This window comes from Aricia agestis, chromosome 4 (genome assembly GCF_905147365.1).
Source record: "Aricia agestis chromosome 4, ilAriAges1.1, whole genome shotgun sequence".
Classification (NCBI taxonomy): Eukaryota; Metazoa; Arthropoda; class Insecta; order Lepidoptera; family Lycaenidae; genus Aricia; species Aricia agestis.
In genome coordinates this window covers 3,920,172-3,942,288 of record NC_056409.1, presented here as the reverse complement: position 1 = coordinate 3,942,288, position 22,117 = coordinate 3,920,172, and the positions used below count along the sequence as shown (strand labels likewise).

General features: G+C 40.1%; 3 protein-coding genes across 3 annotated transcripts in view; 2 read left to right on the top strand and 1 right to left on the bottom strand.

Moving 5' to 3' along the window:
• LOC121725926 (protein cramped) overlaps window positions 1–1,323 on the bottom strand; it is a 31,603-nt gene extending 30,280 nt beyond the window's left edge. Inside the window, exons 1-2 of the mRNA XM_042113112.1 lie at window positions 1,172–1,323; window positions 886–983 (exon numbers count right to left, since the gene is read on the bottom strand). Of these exons, the coding sequence (XP_041969046.1) occupies window positions 886–983; window positions 1,172–1,184 (111 nt within the window). The 5' untranslated portion in view covers window positions 1,185–1,323. The remainder of the gene's footprint in view (window positions 1–885; window positions 984–1,171) is intronic.
• A 906-nt stretch (window positions 1,324–2,229) lies between these two features.
• Window positions 2,230–8,008, top strand: LOC121726495 (RING finger protein 121). The gene is made up of 8 exons (XM_042113879.1): window positions 2,230–2,364; window positions 2,606–2,640; window positions 2,776–2,917; window positions 3,153–3,307; window positions 3,678–3,906; window positions 4,350–4,452; window positions 6,073–6,205; window positions 6,941–8,008. Exons 1-8 carry the CDS (start codon window positions 2,332–2,334, stop codon window positions 7,059–7,061), a joined length of 951 nt encoding a protein of 316 aa, XP_041969813.1. The 5' UTR covers window positions 2,230–2,331; the 3' UTR covers window positions 7,062–8,008.
• Window positions 8,009–9,545: 1,537 nt separating this feature from the next.
• Window positions 9,546–22,117, top strand: part of LOC121726493 (dynein axonemal heavy chain 1-like) — an 84,181-nt gene continuing 71,609 nt past the window's right edge. Inside the window, exons 1-19 of the mRNA XM_042113878.1 lie at window positions 9,546–9,729; window positions 11,936–12,046; window positions 13,024–13,146; window positions 13,788–13,933; window positions 14,513–14,651; window positions 14,944–15,029; window positions 15,371–15,475; window positions 15,840–15,984; window positions 16,378–16,504; window positions 17,131–17,252; window positions 17,558–17,647; window positions 17,871–17,950; window positions 18,028–18,115; window positions 18,340–18,552; window positions 18,717–18,834; window positions 19,110–19,251; window positions 20,415–20,556; window positions 21,660–21,887; window positions 22,012–22,110. Of these exons, the coding sequence (XP_041969812.1) occupies window positions 9,568–9,729; window positions 11,936–12,046; window positions 13,024–13,146; window positions 13,788–13,933; window positions 14,513–14,651; window positions 14,944–15,029; window positions 15,371–15,475; window positions 15,840–15,984; window positions 16,378–16,504; window positions 17,131–17,252; window positions 17,558–17,647; window positions 17,871–17,950; window positions 18,028–18,115; window positions 18,340–18,552; window positions 18,717–18,834; window positions 19,110–19,251; window positions 20,415–20,556; window positions 21,660–21,887; window positions 22,012–22,110 (2,466 nt within the window). The 5' untranslated portion in view covers window positions 9,546–9,567. The remainder of the gene's footprint in view (window positions 9,730–11,935; window positions 12,047–13,023; window positions 13,147–13,787; window positions 13,934–14,512; window positions 14,652–14,943; window positions 15,030–15,370; window positions 15,476–15,839; window positions 15,985–16,377; window positions 16,505–17,130; window positions 17,253–17,557; window positions 17,648–17,870; window positions 17,951–18,027; window positions 18,116–18,339; window positions 18,553–18,716; window positions 18,835–19,109; window positions 19,252–20,414; window positions 20,557–21,659; window positions 21,888–22,011; window positions 22,111–22,117) is intronic.

The following is a 22,117-nucleotide window of genomic DNA, read 5'->3' as shown; positions in this document are numbered from 1 at the left end:
TAATTGTTTACTCCAATAATTGTTATATATTTCAAACTACATGTTTGTAAACCTCAGTCACTATAAGAGTGATATTACTTTTTGAGCCAGGATCTTAGATACTTCCATATAAAAACCTAGCTCCAAAAAAGACAATAATAAATGCATCATAAGCATTGGTGTAGCTAGGTAACCAATGGCCCTGGGGCAACTTAAAAATTGGGGCCCCACTGCTATATTGTAAACTGATTAGGTTTTATTTAATAAAAATATGAAATATACAAATACTTTAAAAGTGCTTAGCCAAGATGGCTGCATAAAAGCCCAGAAACACAGACCAGTCAAGTTAGAAAAAACTTCCCGTTTTGCCAAAAATCATGAAAAACTGGAGTATTCTTTTACTTCCATATCAATTGGCTGTCCAATTTCTCTCAACTGAGTTATCATGATTAAAGTGAGGTTGTAACCTGTCATATTGATTTTGAAAATGGGAGAAATTTCCAAAAGTTCAGTTCAATCGAGATTTCTGGTGAGGATTTGAGCCTGAGCTTTAGGGCCCCGGGGCACTGCCCCGCCTAGCCCTTTAGTAGCTACGGCGTTGATCATAAGACAAATGTGTATACTCAGTCTTATGATAAAAGGTGTACAAGAAAGATGTTGACTATGTCCTAAAGATACTGCTACTATGAGACAGAATGTTTTTACAATTCCTACAGGAAAATACAATTTTCTTAGTACACAAAACTGGATTGGGATACTGAATTATAAATTCAAACTGATTTTAGTCAGTTCATTGGACTATCTACCACTTGACATGATTCAGATTTGTACTGGTTGGCATTTCTAAGTACCTATAGGCAAAGGACATAATTTTATTACTATGGGTACATAATTAATGTGACTTACTTTACTTAATCCAGGCTTGGTTGCAGCAGTAACTTTAGGGTTTTGAACGCTTTGTACAGTGGGAGGCAATTTTGCTTCAGGTGGGTTAACTCGAACATCTAAAACCAAAAAATATAAGTTATATAAAAGTACGTCTCTGTAAGTTTATTGATAATAATTGATGATACATTACTCATACATGTATTATCATATCAAGCATTTCGATTTGTGTTTTACCAAGCATTTAAAGGAAAAAAGATCCACGACCATAGCATTTGTGTTACGTGTTCATATAAGTTAAACATACCTTTGTTAGGCATTGGGAAATTTCTCTAAATGTATTTCCGGGACCCGTTAACCACCTAATCATAGATACATTGAAACAGGCCTGTTGAACGTTGATGATAATGAAAACTAAAACAAACTGCAAATTAATGCAAATTCAGATTTGCGGAGCTCAAGTTTCGTTTATTTTCGAACTATTTGTCAGCTGTCAAAATTCAAAAACGTCAGAAACATAGCGTTTATTTTTAATCAGCTTTGTCCACACCGTGCCTTTTTCTGTTCGTCAAGGGCATGCGTTATAACTTATAGCGCAACTTCAACAGCGAACGTGAGGCATGCCCGCGACGCATGCCCTCTGACCGTATCCAAAACTTCAAAAATTACAATATTGGCGTTGCGTTCCTTGACGCATTCAATTATTGAATGCATCAATATGAAAGTTGAGGATGAAAATTGAAGATGAAAGTGTGGACATAGCTATTGGGCGTTACAGCCAGCCATGAGCCAGCTTTTGCGGTTTACCATGAAGGGGAAACCATTGACATAACATAATATATAGTAATTATTATATAATATAATATAACGAGGTCTCTGTAAATTGTAATCTTTAGTCTGAAGGCTGAAGCTGAATGGTAGGAGTATCAGTTTTCTGTGAGCTGAACTCTAAGGAAGGAACATGGATTAGCTTTGTCCACACTGTGCCTTTTTTGTTCATGAAGGGCATGCGTTATAGCGCAGTCAAGTGAGTCAACATCGTACGTGTCACGTGTGCATGCCTGCGACGCTATGACACTTTCCTTTCCAACGCGGGTGGATTTTGACGCATTCAATTATTGAATATGCCAAACGAAAGTTGAATAAAAAGATATGATGACGAAAATTGAAGATGAAATTGCTTAGTGTGGACATAGCTATTGTGATTTGTGGCTGTATACCTATTGACTTTAGCATCTAAATGCCAGGTAAAAAAATTAAAGTGTCAACTATCCAGAATGTCATTTGACAATGTGTCACTGTCAATGTCATTTCAGATTTTCGGTCAAAAAATGCCAACAGCGTATCGCTAAATAAATTAATTGAAATTCTAATTTTATTAATTTTATATTATAGAATAGTATGTTTAAATTTTAGTATAAATACATTTCAATCAACGATTGTACTGCTTGTTCCAAATAAAGCAAAATGGATCTCCACCGGCCGGTTGAAGGAAACAAGGTAGGCGTGAGGAATTTTTAATGATATTATGATATTTATGAAAATTACGTTATAATATTATAATTTAAGAAGCATACTATGGCTTTACATGTGTATTAAAATCAATAGTTATTGGTATTCATGTATTCAGAAGACAGAACATTTTCGACTTTCGAGGACAGTCTTGGTCCACTCAAGCTGTTGAAGATCAGAGAGATCAAATTAAAATAGGTGCATAACTCTACATATTAATTTATTTCAGACCTATGAGGAGATGTCACCTGAGGAAAAACTCAGGCAAGTATCTTCTCATCTTTTTATTCTTAATTATTATAGACTATAGTGCTTACTTAAATGTGTTTTGTAATAATATGTAAAGATTGTATTAATATAATTTCAGTAGTTTTTAAGCTAGTAATTTCTTTTATTTAGGTATGATCATCAGAAGATGCATGAGCTCCACCGTGGGCACGAGTCCATGCACACCACCATGGTGCTGATCCTCATTGGCACTCTGATGATAGCTCAAATTATAGTCGTAGAGTGGAAAAAGCGTCATTACCGTTCCTATGCTGTGAGTAGAACTGTAATACCATATTCAATAAAATGTTCATGTACATGTTATAGTATCATGTGACTTTTTATTACTTTATATTATAAGTAATATCATAGAATATTATGATGTGTCACATCTAGTCTGATTTACAAAAAAACAAAATAGTAAGTATCTATTCTATCTATCTATTCTATATCTCTGTAGAAAAACACATTATGTTATCAAATTCTAATGAAGACTATGAACTTTTCAGCTATTTACAATGATAGCTATGTGGTCCATACCAGTGGCCATGAGTTTGAAGAACCACTGGTGGCGGTTTATCACCGTGTGGACCATCTTCACCCTCCTCACCGGTCTAGTCATTAGGAAGTGTACGCAGAAACCCATGTCGGTGACCACACCTAGGTTAGTTGTCTTAAAGAAGCCAAGACTCAGTAACTTAATATTATGGTTGTTACAATTTAGCTATTAAAACAGTGCACATAAAATTTTGTTATGACTCCTATCCGTTACATATTTTATATTAATTGTACTGAAAACTATTAAGTATATAATGGAGAGAAGATAAAATGAAAAAAAAAAAACAATTTTCAGAATCTTACTTGTACAATAAAATGTACAATGTATAACATTTTACATTACTTGTACAATAAAATGTTCAGCTTTTCAAGCCCTTTCATTTGATATAATATGTGTGGATGTGCTACAGCGTGATTACGGCTTCCATACAAAAATGACCCTTGTTCATTATTGAAATAGGCACAAATATTTTCAGATTAGTATACAAATGGTTCTACCTCATATACAAGGCGAGCTGTGTGATTGGTGTGTTTGGGTACATTGTTATGATGCTGACCTTCATCGGCATCAACACACTGTTCAATCACAAGCCGCAGCTGTGGATGGATGTTGGCCTGCTGTCGCTGTTCTATGGCCTGTACTTTGGAGTACTGGGCCGAGATGTGGCAGAGTATTGTTCTGATAAGATGGCCTCTTCCATAGGGGTAAGAATACATTGAAATACCTAAAAGTTCTAATGAGTACAAAATAAGAAATAAAAAAATATAAAAATTTCTTTAACTACAAAATTTTATCACCAATCCTAAGTAAATGTATTAAGATAACAATCACCAATACAATAATTTGTTGATGCAGATAACAATCAGAAACAATTTCCCGTTACTAATAAAAATATTTTAATACCTAAATGGATTCTCTATACAACGTTTTGTCCTTTTGTCCTTGCACTTTTTTCAATGTACAGACATGGACGAATCATGTAAAGTATACAATGTTTTGTACTTATGTCTTTCAACTGACAAAATGTTACTGACACAGAAAAAAATATAAGCTATACATACAATGTTTTGCAGCTTTTGAATATTTTTATAAGTACAGGGATATAACTATAGTATAGCTGTCTCACTCCAACACTTTTGTGTTACAGTACTATACGCAGGAGGGCATGCCGACGCGGCAGCTGGAGAGCGACGTGTGCGCGGTCTGCGGTAATCGCCTGCTTGTTCCCATCGACCAGGAGGGCGTTATAGGTAAAAACTTTTGTAATAAATATTAATTACCAAGCAATTATAGCTGTTCCCAGCGACAATGTACGCCCATAATAGATTCGCGCCGGAATCATGCATTTTTCGTTTTGAAAATAAGAATGTTCCGTTTTTTACTTTGTACAACACTTGGTTCAGCCGTTTGCGCATGATGCCGACCAAGGAAACCAGGAATAAAGGTTTGTATATTATAAAGACAGCACTATCATCCTTATAAATTGTCTCTGTGCCTTTATACAGGGTGCAATTTAACCGTCCTGCCAAATTTGGCAATTTGGCATCCTTGTTAAAAATAAAAATACACGTATTTCTTCTTTTATAATCACTCAGTACTAAAATTTTGAGAAATAGCCTCCGAATGTTATCCTACCAAACACCACAAAATATGGACACATGCGCGGCCCGGCCCCGCCCCGCCCTTCCATTGACATTCTTGTTATTATAAGTTGCAAATTTTCCCTTCGTACTTTGACGGGCTTAGGACCGTCAAAATGTAAAGGACGTAGACAGGTATGTTTAGAATAAAATTAATTGATACACATCAAAAGAATGGAAAATTACAACTTTTTAATTACGAATAATAAGCACTTTAGAAATTTATAATAAATCTAAACTACATCCTTTGCTTTAGGCGTATTTAAAAAATTCAATCAAATTATGTACATAGTACAACTACCGTAATTAAAAATTAAAACCATCCACCTCTAAATCTTATTTACTTCCATCTTGTCTACACTTAACATAGTTCAAACTGCAATCCGTTTTGCTCTAAGCAGAGTCTAGCGCGTTTTGCACATTGTCTTTAAGACTTTAAAAGTTTGTTAAGCACAACTTTTAATCTCGTCAGATTCAGATTCAGATTCAGGGTACAGCTGCTGCATTCGAGAATCATCAATCAGCTGTTACGAAGACGAGGAAGGCTTTTTTGCTCGTACAGTCTCTGGGTTCCGCGTAAACTTTCGCCACTCAAAATGTAGCACCTCCACATATTTTGATAACACTCGATCGTGGTTAGGATACATTATCACAGACACTAATTAAAGCGCGGGGGCCCAGGGGCCGTGACAAACAAAATAATTACGTGTTAACTATACAACTATGCACGTGGTAATAAACGGCCCCCGGCGGCCGGCGACCGGCCCGCCTCCCGCCTCCCGCCTCCCACCCCGCGCGTCACCCCCGCTTTACCCTTACGCATAACCGGTCTTCCGAGTTTCGACTTGATTGGTGCGGCGCGCCACGCGACACTATGGCGCGACGGACTATCGTTAATCGTAATTATTTTGAACTTATGAAGTGACCATTGTGCACCGATTTTTTTTGGGATAAAATATGTTATTGTAAAAAAAATAACACCCTATTTTATATGGTTTAATGGAGTCACCTAGTGATACCTAAGCTAAGCCCCAAAAAAAATTTGGCAGGTAGGTTTAATTGCACTCTGTATAAAGCGAAATTATCATCAAATTTCGCGCTCATAATATTGTTAATTGTTACGCAAATCATCACTCTTCTGCATGGTAAAATTCTGTGGAGAAATAGACTCCTTGTTATGTGGTGCTAAAATCTTGCTTAAAAAATAACGACAGAGCTATCACTTTCCAGAAAATACGTATAAACTGACGTGCGGCCACGTGTTCCACGAGTTCTGCATCAGGGGCTGGTGCATCGTGGGCAAGAAGCAGACCTGCCCCTACTGCAAAGAGAAGGTGGACCTCAAACGCATGTTCACCAACCCGTATCCTTTATATTTTCTCTAGTGGATGAGACTTTTGGGTCTCTTCAACATACATTTTATATACATTTTAATAAACAGAAAGAAAAATCAATGGGACATAGGTGCTGTGCTAGTTATCGTAATTGAAATGGTTTAGCTATATGTGTAGACTAAAGTGTAGAGATTATGTAATAAGGTCGTGTAAAGAAATTGTGCATAATGTCAAAACCTTGACTAAGTTTTTATAATCTCGATACGCCCGTTTCGTCTGCTTTTGACATTATATAAAATCTGCACGAATGGGCCGGCTCGACTGGAGAAATACCACGGGCTCACAGAAAACCGGCGTGAAACAGCGCTTGTGCTGTGTTTCGCCGAGTGAGTGAGTTTACCGGAGGCCCAATCCCCTACCCTTTTCCCTTCCCTACCCTCTCCTATTCCTTCCCTACCCTCCCCTATTCCCTTCCCTACCCTCCCCTATTCCCTTCCCTACCCTCACCTATTACCCTATTCCCTTTTAAAATGCCGGCAACGCACCTGCAGCTCTTCTGATGCTGCGAGTGTCCATGGGCGACGGAAGTTGCTTTCCATCAGGTGACCCGTTTGCTCGTTTGCCCCCTTATTTCATTAAAAAAAAACTGTTTAGTTGGGAATTACGATAAATTGGTCTTACTATAATAGTTATTATTATTGATCTAGTTATATTATGACATGTCACATTATTCTGCACAATATAATTCCTGAGCTGGGTATCAGTTGGGACGGGCCCCACATCCTATATGGGCAGCTGCTGGACTGGATCCGCTGGCTGGTGGCCTGGCAGCCGCTCATCCTCTTCTTCGCTCAGGGCATCAACTGGCTGTTTGGTCTCGAGTGATCCTCACTGTATGACTTCACCAAATATACTAGTGTAAGTTCTTTCTCCGTTGTTCTCTGATGTCCGGGTGACTACATTTCGGCAAATAGCACTAACATGGATATTATGTATCTTTTGGCAAAGAAATATAAATTGTATTGTATTTAATTTATTTAATTTGTATATAATATAAAATAAATTGTATTGCAAGTTTTGTTTGCTGTTGTTTACATTTCTGTGAAATAATAGAGTGTATCTATGTTAGTGTCTTTCACTGCAGTTTACACTTGGTGTAGGTTTTTTAAATAGAAGTTATGTGGATTTAAAGTCAACTTTGGTTTAGCGCTAAACCAAGCATTCCTTATTTACCTAGTCACTTGACTTGTAATTTGTATGAAATTTAAAATATGAGCATAATTTTTTTAACTCTTTAAACCTTATTTTTTTACCTTGCCACAAATCTGGATTATGCATATTATTTACACCATTATTGTGTTTACTATTGTATTATGTTTTTATGGAATAATGTATGCATTGTCATTTATCGTTACTGTATTCTTAACACATGTACTGTGAATAATAGACTAAAGTACAAATGGCTGTATGCAATCAGTGACTTGCATTTTGATATTCATCGCTGGAGACACGATATGTGCCTTGTATTCCGTATTTTTTCTGACTTGATTGAATTTTTCTATAACTTGCTTCTCTCTTTTCATGCACACGAAAATATTGGTATCTTGTTTCTACAATCCACGCACACCTTATGTGAGCTAGATATTAATATTTTCGTGTGTGATGAGGATAAACAGGATAGATATTATATAGGCCGAATTTCTGTTTATCTGGCGATCAGACTATCAGAAATTCGACGAATATTTCAAGTCACAAGTTTAGTCTTTTTAGCGATGTTAGTTACGGCCGAAAAGGAAGATCTTCCGACCGAGCGAGATAGCATGCTCGGTCAGGCTGAAGCCCACTGACGTCATTTCAGACGTCGTATCTTGCCGCTCTCCGAAACTTCGATAGCGCGATGCAGGATTGTTAGGCGAATTGTGGGTACCGCCAAATCTTAAATTACGTAGCAAGTATTCACGCTATAAAGTCTTCATTCAATTTAATAATAAACTTAAATCTCGCTTTCGTTACTAGAATTATTTGACTTTATATAAGTAATTTAATTGAACTAAGCAATACTTCCTCGACGTCTGTGAGATGTATCAGAGAAGTTGATTCCTAGCCAGATGGGTGACCTACGTAGTAACGTAGTCTGGTGGCGTTACGTCAAACCCAGCCGACAGACCACAATCATAAAGTTAATATACCTAGCGGAATAGAGTAACAATCTCGAGCTGTCAAACGAAACCGAAATTGGTTTTCATCTGTGTGAAAAATATGTGTATGTATACACTTACACAAGCATGATTGAACATGAATTCTATGAGATTAAATTGTCAACGTGCGGCACGTGCCGACTGGACGTCAAAAAAAGAGTGCTGCTGTCACTTTTTACCAAGCAGTGTTACTGATTGAGACATCTCTCTTGCTCAGGCCTTTGTTTCTCTATTCCGCTAGGTTAACTTTATGACCACAATTAAAATTCAATTGACATGATCCGATCTTGATACGTGGGAGAGCCATGCTTCGGCACGAATGGGCCGGCTCGACCGGAGAAATACCACGTTCTCACGGAAAACCGGCGTGAAACAGCGCTTGCGCTGTGTTTCGCCGAGTGAGTGAGTTTACCGGAGGCCCAATCCCCTACCCTATTCCCTTCCCTACCCTCCCCTATTCCCTTCCCTTCCCATCCCTACCCTCCCCTATTACCCTATTCCCTCTTAAAAGGCCGGCAACGCACCTGCAGCTCTTCTGAAGCTGCGAGTGTCCATGGGTGACGGAAGTTGCTTTCCATCAGGTGACCCGTTTGCTCGTTTGCCCCCTTATTTCATAAAAAATAAAAAAATGACGTTGGTCTGTCAACTGCCTAGGAATCGATTTCCTCGATAGTACACAGTACAATGTACATAGTAGTGTAAGTGGAATGCGACTGTACAGTATTTTTACATTAGCGTGCCGTATGAGTTGTATCGTGTAGATATTTTGTAAGTGTACAATGTTAAATAAATTTAATTGAATATTTTTGTTCCCGCCTTGTTTTATTGATTACCTAAAGTGTCGTCTGATAGTAACTACTAACCATTGTGTAATAATAATAATATGATAATGTGAAGTGAAGAGTGATTGATAAGAAATTATTTTGAAACAGCCAATAGTAGCAAGTTCTTTACTTCATAAAATACTCTTTGCATTATTATTGCACCATCTATGAATTGCAATTTGCAATGCAATGCAATGTTAATATACCTAGCGGAATATTCCGCTAGGTATATTAACTTTATGATGAATTGGTGACTACGAAAAAATAAAACAAGACATCTAAACATCATTGTCATGTCTGTCAAATTGTCACCACTCGTTTTATTTACGCAGTAAAAGTGCAATAATAAAAGCTAAGAAAATAAGAATAATGTACACAAAGAAGAAGAAAATTCGCCAACACGACGCGGTGTTCGGTGCGCGGGAGGCGCGGCCGGCGCGCGGGTACTACTCCGAGCTGGTCGCGCAACACACGTCCGACCACAAGCACGCCGAGGTCTGCTCGCACAAGCGGACCAAGCTGCTGATGCAGGTACACTGAAATGTTATGGACAGCGGAGTATGTAGAGCAGGGGCTCCCAATCTCATTTTGTCTAATGCCTACTTTGAGAACAAATTATGTTGCAGCGCCCCCATTGTTGAATAAAATGCATCCAGATGAAATAAATCACCCCCCAAGCCTCTATACAACGCACCCATTTTTTTTTCAAGGGCCCCACCTTCTGCGCCCACAAGGGGGCGCACAGTGTGATAAAAACCTCGATTTTGTTTCACCGCGTTTTTCTTTCAAAATACTATAGTTGATAGCTATATAAACATTAGAGTAAAATTCCGAGATCGATATTCTTTGTAGTTATTTTTTTAAAGAGTGTCAAAGTTGGCGTTTTTCCGGGTCAAAAATTTGCATAAAAATTAATTAAAAAAAAACTAATCAAGTAACATTAATTTTGTATATACCAATTGAACAAGCACTTAATACTTTACTTTTTCTCCGAATTTGGTTAACCTACTGTGATCAAGTGGGCAGATATTTATTTATTTAGTAATTTTAGTTTTTTATTTTTTATTTCGCGATTAGATCGAATTAGAAAAAGTTTTAAGCATGAAATGATAGTGTGAGTAATCCTTTATCAATGTTATCAAAAATCACACTCTAATAACCTCTGTGTCAGAAGTAATATCCAATTCAATTTTTTTTTATAAAAATTCGGATTTTTTGTACCTAAGGTTGTCACTAAAGGTCTCTTGTTTGATTTATCCGGTTGATACGCAAATTCGCAATCGATATCCTATACAAAAAATATCAGGATCACGTTTAGGTAGGTCTAATAATAAAAAATCTAAAAAGTGAAAAAATATGACGTAAATTAATGATTTTATATGCTCAAACAGTATCTAATCAGTAATCACCTTCTGATGTAGTCGGGGAAAATAAAATGTCAACTTTAGTGACAACCCTAGGTATAAAAAATCCGAATTTTTATATAAAAAAAAATTGAATTGGATATTACTTCTGACACAGAGGTTATTAGAGTGTGATTTTTGATAACATTGATAAAGGATTACTCAAACTATCATTTCATGCTTAAAACTTTTTCTAATTCGATCTAATCGCGAAATAAAAAATAAAAAACTAAAATTACTAAATAAATAAATATCTGCCCACTTGATCACAGTAGGTTAACCAAATTCGGAGAAAAAGTCAAGTATTAAGTGCTTGTTTAATTGGTATAAACAAAATTAATGTTACTTGATTAGTTTTTTTTTAATTAATTTTTATGCAAATTTTTTACCCAGAAAAACGCCAACTTTGACACTCTTTAAAAAAATAACTACAAAGAATATCGATCTCGGAGTTTTACTCTAATGTTAATATAGCTATCAACTATAGTATTTTGAAAGAAAAACGTTGTGAAACAAAATCGAGGTTTTTATCACACTGTGGGGCGTTATCGCCCACTTTGGGAAAGACTGATGTAGAGTAACTATAGACCACACACATTCTAGATCGCTAGGCAAAAATGGCAGGGAGCTAGGCGTATGTGTACACAATCAACCAATAATGTTCAATAGCTATCAATAAAAAGTGACAGTCTGATTGCGATATGTCTGTTTGAAAACTGAAATAGTGCGTTCTGTGCGATGTCTGTCCAAAACCCTCGGCCCAAAGAGACATTTTACATTCCCTTAATTTTTGCCTATTACGAATTCATTGCTATGGCACTCAACGTCGAGATCGATGGTTCTGCTAAAAGCTCTCGACATGCCTGTAGTAATATAGGTTAGGGCCTGTCCACATCTCCACGTCACGATGTGCTCGACGTGGAACGGTGCGGTAACGTGGCACGGTAAGTTGACGAATGACGTGGCGTGCAAAACGTTAACGTAACGTACCTATAATCACAGAGTACTTTATTTTAAATAGGAACCTAAAATACACATCGCGATATAGCAGCAACATTGTACGTCGCCATGCCTTGTAAATACTTCACTACATCTAGGATGTGGACCGCACAATACGTATTCTGCTTTTTGCTATTGTTAAAAACGAAGAAAGAGATGAAAAAATGACGTGCGTTTTTACGTTACCTTGACGAAAATCTACACGTCACGTCAACGTGCCGCACTCTCACCGTTCCACGCTGACGACGTCGTGACGTGGAGATGTGGACAGGCCTTAATTCGTGCTCGTGAAAGGGAAATATTGGTTCAATGTACGTTGTAACCTCGTGGTTCAGGCGAAGACGGAGGCGCTGGCTCCGACGCTGGTGTCGTTGCCGCGGCCGCAGCGGCCCAAGCTGCTGCTGCCGCCGGGACGCTGGACCACCTACCGCGAGGACGACAGTGTTGTGAGTTGTACTCGACTAGTCTGTTATGTAGCACACAGCTACTAAGTATATGTACTATTGTATATGGAAAGGGATTTGAAAATTTTGGACCAGTTTTACCGCAATCTTGCTATGGAATGGTTGACGCACGATTCTGTTCATGGTAAAGTGAGAATAGTTATGAGCTCAAGTCCTCTGTTCCTCTCTTTATGTACCTATATAAGTCTAATTTATTAACAACTAGAATAGAACTAGAATATAATATTACTTACTTAAACTAAGAAAATCAGTATTTCAAAACATTTAAAAGTCGGTAATGGTTTTATAAATCGCCTGATGGTAAGCGATTGCGACCGCCCATAGGCACTCGCAACACCGCAGAAGTTACAAGTACCAGAGGCAAATCACAGTCTTCGAACGGTCGTAGTTGGTACGAAATCGTACTACAAAGAATTTGGACCGTTATCATACTAGCGGTTGGCGAACGGTTTCGGAGCGGAGCGGGCGCGTAGCGAATACGTCGCATCTCGCGAACGACGTCGTCGTCCGCGAGTGTGCGCGGCGGGTTCGTTGTACGTCCGCGACGTATTTTCTGCGTGCCCGTCCCGTCCCGAAGCCGCTTGCCAACCGCTAGTTTGATAAGGCCCTTAACGCCTCTAGTCCACCGACGCTTTCGCTTGCGACAGCGAAAACTGACAGTAAACTGTCAGTAGTAGGTATGGCAAAATTTCGCAAACGCTTTGTCTCGCTCTAACGCTAGTTGGAACGCTAGCGAAACACGTGAGGTTTAACGTCGATTTCGCAGTTTCTTGCGAACCAATACCGACAAGGACGCAACTAATTAATTGAAGCTAATGTTAGAACTTAGAGCGAGACAAAGCGTATGCGAAATTTTGCCAGACTACTGACAGTTTACTGTCAGTTTTCGCTGTCGCATGCGAAAGCGTCGGTGGACTAGAGGCGTAAGAGCGTGCTACAGTGACATTATTCCCTGGCAGCAATTCCCGTTCGAGACGTTCGTGCCGAAGCTGCAGCTGGTGAAGGTGGTGCTGCCGAAGGAGGTGCCGCGCCTCGTCAACATCGAGCGTCTCAGGAGGAAGTTCCTCGCCGCTAATTTTAAGGTTATTTACTTAGCTATACCTACATACCAATTACCATACAATGTCATAATTGGTAAAAACGTACTCGATAGTAAAATACGATTTAAATTTAAGTATCAATTAAATAAGTGAGTATTCAATATTCTATAAGCTACAGCAAAGCCACGTTCTTGATGTACTTCGGTAATCATCGTATAACAGAATTGAAAGCTATATCTAAATAACGCTGACTATTGACTGATGATGCAGTTGATAGCTAGCGTAAGCCTTTCTTTTTGAGACCATGAACGTGGTTATGTATCGGCTTAGAGCCAGTCCTCAATCCACACGGCACGTTGCGTCAGCGTCGCGTCGTCGCAGTGCTGCCGCTTGACGCATAGCCGGCCACGCGGGCCATCGCAGCATTATTACGAAGCAATCTTAACGTCAACACACCCTCCCGCTTCGTCTCGGGGGCTGCTGTCAATCATGTGTGTGTTGCGACTACGCAGGGCGCCGTCTGAGCTCCTATGGTTATTTGTATGTAAAACAACGCAACGGCAGCGCTGCGTCGGCGCAACGTTGACGCAACGCGCCGTGTGGACTGGCTCTTATGTGTGTAAGCTACGGTAACAGGTTACTACATAAATACTCAGTAACATAATATCACTGGTACGACGCAGAAGATACTCCGTCAGCTGGGCATCCAGCCGTACCAGCTGCTGCCGCCGGCAGAGTACCGCGCCGCGGATGACCAGCTCTACGCCCTCCGCAGCCCCTACCCTCGTCTCCACCTCCATATCTTCGATAATACTGACTTCGACTGCAGGTGCATAATGCTGGCTACTTTTTAATCATCTCAATTCTAAATTCTAAGGGTATAAAAAGCTTGTATCGGCTATGACATTTGGTTAAAGTTATTTTTATCAGAAAAACAAGAAAATAAGCGGTATAGTGTAAGCTGCGTATGTCTGTCCTCGAACTGTCCACAAATCATTTATTAAGCTGCTTCTGCAGCAAAAGACGCTTGCGGCAAATTCCTTTTGTTATAAAATCCTTATGAAACACAACTACAAGGTACAAAACACAGCCAGAGTTCACTTCCGATTCTTATCGGATCTGCTACAAGCGCTTGCAAGCCGAGGAATTAGGCATAACCTCAAATTTTACTTGCTTCGGCTTGTTAGGGTTTGACAAGCGCACAAACGCGGCATTACTATGACATGGTACTATCAGAGAAGTTGATTCCTAGGCAGATGGGGCACCTACGTAGTTTAGTCGCATTACGTGAAACCCAGCCAAAATTGACATGATCCGACCAAAATGACGTTGGTCTGTCAACTGCATAGGAATCAATTTCCTCGATGGTACATTGTGACACTTGACGAATACTCTCCATTTACCGAAGGATACCAGAGGAATGGCTGGGCCTGGGCGTGATCGAGGGGGAGCAGTACCCGTGCCCCGGCGTCGCCTTCCTGCCCCGGCTCAAGGAGAAGGCCGTGCCCGCCGGCGACGTCATACAGATACTGAACAACTTGTACGAGGTGAGTAGAAGGCTATGAAGGTGGTGTTTTACCTCTGGGCTCTGATTGTGCCTACTGCCTTTATACCAAGGTTATAGGGATAACTTTCAATCAACAGCAATCAATGCATAGCCTTAAACTATATAATAAACATGGTTCCGTATCGTTGATCGTTAGGTACTCGTTTGTCTTAGGTAATCTTTGCAAATTGCAACAAAATATTAAGATTTTTAACTGACTTCCAAAAAGGAGGAGGTTATATCTTCGTCTGTAGGTATATTTATTTTAAAGTATAAAAATGTTCTGAATTCAGTGGACGAACGTGGCGGTGTTCAGCTACTCGCAACAGACGGACCGCTGGCACGTCATGACGCTGGACGGCTCCAAGCGACGCTTCGAGTGAGTTCCATATACCTACTATCCTCAAGAACCTCGCTTCTTATATTTACACCACCTGCCCACTAACCAATAGGCAATACCAACCGAGAATCAAGGACAAGTGATAGCTAGTTAGGTATCAAGTTAGACCTGACATTTTCGCGTCTGTGTCATTAAATTTTAAAAATATATATTTGGCCGTGATTTGTTCCTCTAGCGCGGTCTCACTTTTATAAATAGCAGGGACATTATGTACAGGTTACCTCGATCATGGGAATCGAAGACACAATAGATTTTCAATTGTTATGCGACAGGTGCCGCCTGGGGATTGATGGGTTAACAATGTGCAATGCTCTTCACAGTATACCCCGGATTCGGCTGATGTTCAAGGCGGAGGACCCGGAGACGTTCGCGCGCCGCGTGCAGTTCGCCGTCCAGCTGCGAGACGAAGTCGAAAATAACTTGCGGTAGGTCGTGGGACGTGAATGTTGTAGATGCAGATTTCTTTCGCAGATAGGAGATTGTTGTGTCGCGTGACTACGACGCCACATGTGAAATACCTATCATTTATTCCACATATCGCATCACCAAGTACCAAGCATCTATATTTCAGGTGAGTAAAAAACGCAAGAACTTATCTCCACATTGGTATACACAAGCCACACAAGTACCTAGACCAAAGTTACAAGGCTTCCCTGACTTTGCTTTGTATCGTGTCATGGTTTTAGCTCTTTTCTTTGAACTACTGAGCCTGCAGTTTCTTGGCCAACTTTGCAAGTACTGTATTGGACTCTTGAGATTTTTTTTGTCACAGTGATTGTCAATTTGCAGGTTTTACCTGTACCTGGACTGCCTGCTGCTGGCCGGCCTGCCGCGCATGCCGCTGGCGCACATGCCGCGCATCCTGCAGCTGACGCTGGTGCACCGCCAGGCGCGCCAGGCGGATGAGGAGCACCTGCGGACCCTGCAAAATGAGGTTACTGTTAGGGTTCAATTATAACAGAAATCTATATAATATATGCTAAAGAAATTTCGAATTTCAGATCTTAAAGTTCCGGTCATGTAATATTTGAACCCATCCATCCGTCCTTTGCGTCATCATCATATTTTGCCGTCTCTGCCATCAACTTCAAAAGCTGCAATCGATAGCAGACATCAACTCGAGCAAATGATGATATATGCCTTGCAAGACCGCGACGGCATTATCATTATTACCCGACATTTGTTCAAAAGTTGCATCTGCCAAGTTGTGAGACAAGTTTTGGTACAACCTACCGCCTTCCGGATTACAAAATTGACATTTTGTTTTACAATAGGGCCATATGCTTTTATAAATCTGCTTCTATATAATTTAATCTATATTCTTTAGGTGGAGATCGTGTACCTCAAGACGGAGGGTAAGATGGGGATGATACACACGATGGTCCGCGACCGCGACGTGTACGACTTCATCAGACCCCCGACTAAGGAGTACGAACCTCCGGTGCCCGCTTTTGGTTTGTGTATTTAAACAACCCTTGCTGTATAATGGCTCAGAATATATAATTAGTACCTTACAGTACAGACGTTTCACTCCCGAGTTTAGGTATGATAAACGCAAGCGTCCGGTCACCGGACTAGTCTCAATAGGCTGGCACTTTTGTATTCTGTGGCTGAGCGACTCGCGCGCTCGCCGCCCGGCCGCCGCGCCGCCGCTCGCTTGACAGCCCTGGCAGATTGAAGCGAGACGGCAGCCAGTTATTGTACTATGAACGCTAAACGCAATGCAAAAGGTTGAAATTAGATTGTTTTGCAGAATAGTAGGTAAATATCTCGGCGATTTCGCGCCGTATGTATGGAAGTGAGACAGGCCTGATAATGGTCAATGTTGAAACTGTTGTTGTTCCATGTTTTACAGGGATTAAGGTTTTCCTAAGATTGTCGTGAAAATGACAATGAAAGAACTCAATATTTCTTTACTCCCGATAAAATTAATAAAAATGCATACTACACTGCGGTTTATTTGCTAATAGTGGCGCGCTGATGTCACAATATAACTGTAGCCATCTTGTTTACGTTGGCAGGAATAAAACCCACTATCTCTCTCGTAGCACACAGATATTGACAGCAGTATATCCCGTAGGTCGCTACCCGTGCAGCATGGAGGACTTCGCGGGCCGGCTGAAGCACAACCAGTGGTACTCGCTGTACGTGCTGCCCGAGTCCGTCGCAGCCATACACCTCGTCATCGAGGAGTGTCTTAAGGTGACGAACATATCCTTAAAAAAGCCATCTTAACGGTCGAGTCCACTACATGCTCAAATAATACATCGATCGTGGGAATCGCAGACACAATAGATTTGCAATTGTTCGGCGACAGCCGGGTGCCGCTTGGGGATTGATGGGTTAGATACACCATCATGAATACAAACGCCAGCTTAAGATGAGAATACAAACGCAACTTTAAAATTTTGAATCTCTTCTTTGCACATAGTATGAGATGTCTACTATACGCTCAGTTAACACCCATTTTTAAGGGCCAGACCCGTCACCTTGTTTGTACCGTGCAGGTGGAATCGATGTTGTTCTTCACGTCCAACTACGGGCGGAACGTCAGCCTGCAGGAGTTCGACACCATCCAGCAGCAGGCCACCACTACGGTCGGTCATTTGTATTATTTATATAACTAATTTTATTTTGCTGTAAAATTACAGAAACATTGCGTGCACTTATTGCCTGTAAAAAGTAGGTAGGGCAGAAAGACTTTGTAAAAAAATCTTAAAAAATGTCTATAAAGGTCAATGACAGCTATACATTAACAAAATCAATTTTACTAAAAGTATTCAGTAATCAATCGCTACAATATATTTTGTCTTATTTCAGACGCTGAAATACTTAAACATCACGTGGCTGAACTCGACTGCGCACGCGATCAAAATGTCGTTCAGAGACGTTGGCAAAGGGTTCGTATTGAGATTTATTGCATTTTTCTAAGCACCTATGCCAATATACTAGCACCTTATTTTTTTTTTTATTTCAGTTGGTTCAATATTTACGAGAAGAAATGGGAGTTCTATTGCATCAGCAAGCTGTGCAGGTTCATGCAGCTCGTCCGGTTCCGCATGCAGGTACTTTAAACAGTTTGATTAAATTAACCAGAGAAAGATAATATCAGAAAGGAGACACAAAAAATGCTCACTCCTCTGCTACGAATATCATTATTTAAATTGCTCTATCAAAATAATAATATAATGTCCTTTTACCAAGATAAGAAGAAAAATAAATATTTGATGTTCTTCAATTTTCATTTAGAAAATTTAGTTATTTCCTGCCTGTAAATGTCCTATTCTAGTACGCGCTGCGTCGCTGCGTGGAACAATCAATGCAGTTCCTGGTGGGCGTGTGCGAGGCGGCGTGCGCGTGCACGTACGGGTGCGGCGCGGCGTACGAGTGGGGCGGCGACCTCGTCTCCTCCCCCTTCCGCGCGCCCGCCACGCTCTTCTACTTCCACATCATGATGGCGCCCGACGGACCTTATTATACCACGCCGCCGGAGCAATTTGAGGTTATGACAAGCCGTCCGTATTATTAAAAAACTCTGCATGCAGAAGTTATAGTTTCATAGTTGTTTTGGCTTTGTCTATTGAACGACTTGTCTAACGCATCAGGCGAAAACAAAATATATTTTTACTTTTGTGAAAATCAACAATGAACGTTTGGTGTTATCAGATTGTTACCCAGCGGCTGTTCTGGGAGATGGTGTACCGGTCCCACTTCATCCCGCAAGTCCACCCCAAGATCATGACCAAGCTGGTGTTCGACACCGAGCTCTGTCTCACGTCTATTGGTAAGTGACGTAACGAAACATTTGGTGTTTTGTTTTATTGTCATATCACAGCTATAATAATTCATGGCCAAAGTTAAATGCTTAGCACACAAAAATATACCTGTAGGCTGTTGATATTATTTGTCTATGGCTTTTCTATGGTCCTTCTATGCTCGACATAAGTACAAACCAACATCTCTCAAAGTTAATTGTCGATTGAATATCATGTTCCGGTCTCTTTCGATCTTCAAACTAATGAAAGAGAAGGAATGATATTTATTTTGATGTATTGCCAGGTCTGATGGAACCGATAGTGGTGGAGTACCGGGAGCGGCTGCTGAGGGCGTTCCGTCAGGCGACAATACCGCTGCTCGCGTACATGCGACAGTTCGACTGCTACACACACATATACCTGCTGGATATTAAGGAATATGTTGAGTTGGTGGCTTTTTCATATTTTTGGTCGGTTTGCTCGAGAAATGATATTTTAACACTGATTTCTGTGTTAAAATATCACGCATTCTCTTATGCTAAGTACTCACATACGGTTTTATTCGATCGAGCAATCACGTCGAGCAAAACCCGCTGCTTGGGCTTTCGTCCACACATTCAGCATTACTCTATCGAGTAAGCTCGCCGTTCAGTATTCACCGAACCGTCAACCGTTCGAGCCAAAAGATGTCTCTTCAGCTATAATAAAAAAAATTCTGATGTTGACATTTTTTTTCGGTGACAAAAAGTCTTTTATAAATAAAATAAAAAGTGTGCTATTTGGAAAGTGCTGAACTGAAAATGTTATTTTAATGTTGCATTGTACCAATTTCATACCACAACGCAACATTCCAAGAAATTGTAATAAAGTTTCAGATATTTGTTTCTACCGTCCTTTAAATATAATAAATTAGATTGTTTTGTTAGTAATGAACTTAAAAACACAAATATTGTATATTCTTTTTTAATGTAATCTTAAAAGTTAATAGCTTGTGTGTTAATGACCTTTATGGTTTATTTGATGGTATTCGGTATTTTGTACGTTGGTAAGGTTAATCATTATCAATCATGTAGTTAACTTTTATTGACCTATTAGTTATGTATACATTGTTATTTATATATTTTAAACTAAGTATAAGGTTGTTGTTATCTCAATAAAATAAAAAAAAACTAAGGAGAAGGTCGACTCACGCCATTCAAAGTCACGTACATACGCTTGAGTAAAGCTCGACGGCTCGTGTCGAGTAAGTTCGATAGAAACATCGAGCCGGCTCGATGTGAGCCTTCGAGCTGTGAGTTTTGCGGTCCACACGGTGGTTTTGCTCGGTTTGGAGTAAACCTATCGAGTAAAACCGTATGTGAGTACTTAGCATTATAGATAGAGCGAAAGAAATAATATAATATATCAGAGGTTAACTTAAATGCGTACTGATGCAAGTTTTAAACCATGATTAGCAGTAGCCCAGGATAGTGTGTTTAAATATCATGTCTTCTCTCACAGGACATCATTAGATTTTAAAAGTGAGATCATGGGGACATCGATATTCTTCTGTAGTCCTGTTTTTTGTGTACTGTTACCGTTTTTAATATATAGCTCGTTTTGTATGTAGGAAGTACAGACAGGAGAAGCACTCGGCGTCTGAGATCCGCTCGGAGCTGCAGCGGCACAGCGACGCGCGGCAGGCCATAATACACCGCCTGCCGCACTTCATCAACATCGGACCCTTCACCGTCAACGTTGAGACACTCAAGGTTTAAAAAATAACTTAGAATTCCCTCGACAAAGTGTGAGTGTTGTTAAAAAGTGTTGACAGCTATCATACTTTTAACATTTGATATTCGATAACGTCACAATAGACATAACGAACCAGTAGGCCGTCTTAAAACAACTGACAAATCGGCGCGAGTACCGCTGTAAGCATGCTACGAACGGCTGAGCAAAGCAGCATTGAGGCGCGCGCATAAAGTTAATATACCTAACGGAATAGAGCAACAATCTCGAGCTGTCAAACGTAACCAAAATTGGTTTTCATCTGTGTGAAAAATATGTGTACGTATACACTTACACAAGCATGATTGAACATGAATTGTCAGCGTGCAGCACGTGCCGACTGGACGTCAAAAAAAGAGTGCTGCTGTCATGTATCACACGTCTCTTTTTACCACGCAGTGTAACTGATAGTGACATCTCTCTTGCTCAGGCCTTTGTTTCTCTATTCCGCTAGGTATATTAACTTTATGGGCGCGCGCCGGCCGATATGTCAAACGTCTAAATTTCGAGAACACTTCTAAGTCGGCTTACTGGTTCGTTCTGTCTCGTGTTAACGTTATGATTACGTAGTTGACTACAGGAACTCTTACTTATCCTCTAGAACCAAAGATTGCCATATCTGTTGTTGAACGTATGTTCCATTAAAGTCGTTAAGTAGTATTTAAAAGAAAAGTAACATGATATCAAACAGCTATCCGTCTTTTATATCATGATAAGCAATTTCGTAATTTGTATTATCAGAGAAGTTGATTCATAGGCAGGCCTACGTAAATTGGTCGTGGTATGTCAAACAGATTACAATTTGAAATTGACATCGAATTGACATAAACCAACCAAATGTCGTAGGTCTTTGTCGTAGGTCACACGCTCAATCTTGCACCAGTTCAGTCCATCAATCTGGTAAAGATTGACACGAAACTGAACGTCTAACCGGATTGATGAACTGATCATTTTTTTATTATGTACTTTTTAGCCATCAATCTGGCATCAATCTCAGATTGATGGACTGATGCCAGATTGAACGTGTAACCTACGACTCTCGTGACTCATCTGCCTATGAATCAATGTATTCGATGGTATTTAGACGATGCTGGTGAAGAAGCTGTCAGACACGATGTCGGAGCTGATGAAGATGTGGATGGAGGAGGTGCGGCTGGTGGTGGACGAGGTGGTGGCAGCCCACCGCGGGGTTCTGCGCAAGCTGGCCGAGAAACCCAACTCCGTAGAGCACATCTTCGAGATGCGAGAGTGGATGGAGACCATACCGTACGCGCTGAAAACCCAGGACGATATCATGCGTAAAGTTCACACTGTAAGAATTCTATGAATTTGTTAAGGTGTGCATTTTTATGTAGGACAGTCAATCTGGAAATCTAAGTAGAGCCGATTGCGTAGATTTTTATTAATATAACTGTATATTCTGTGGTTTTGTTTAGGATTATGAAGTTCTAGATGCTTTCTTTATGCCGCTCGAGAATGAAGACTTTAAAACGCTTTGGGAAGCGATCGGACTGCCGTTGACTATCACAACACAGGTAATTG

What these genes read in the sequence shown, in the direction of transcription:
- LOC121726495 (XM_042113879.1), top strand. Translation starts at nt 2,332, where the DNA reads ATGGATCTCCACCGGCCGGTTGAAGGAAACAAG. An exon ending in ATGTCGGTGACCACACCTAG is followed by an intron (nt 3,308 to 3,677) that starts GTTAGTTGTCTT and finishes AAATATTTTCAG; the next exon opens with ATTAGTATACAAATGGTTCT. An exon ending in AAACGCATGTTCACCAACCC is followed by an intron (nt 6,206 to 6,940) that starts GTATCCTTTATA and finishes GCTGGGTATCAG; the next exon opens with TTGGGACGGGCCCCACATCC.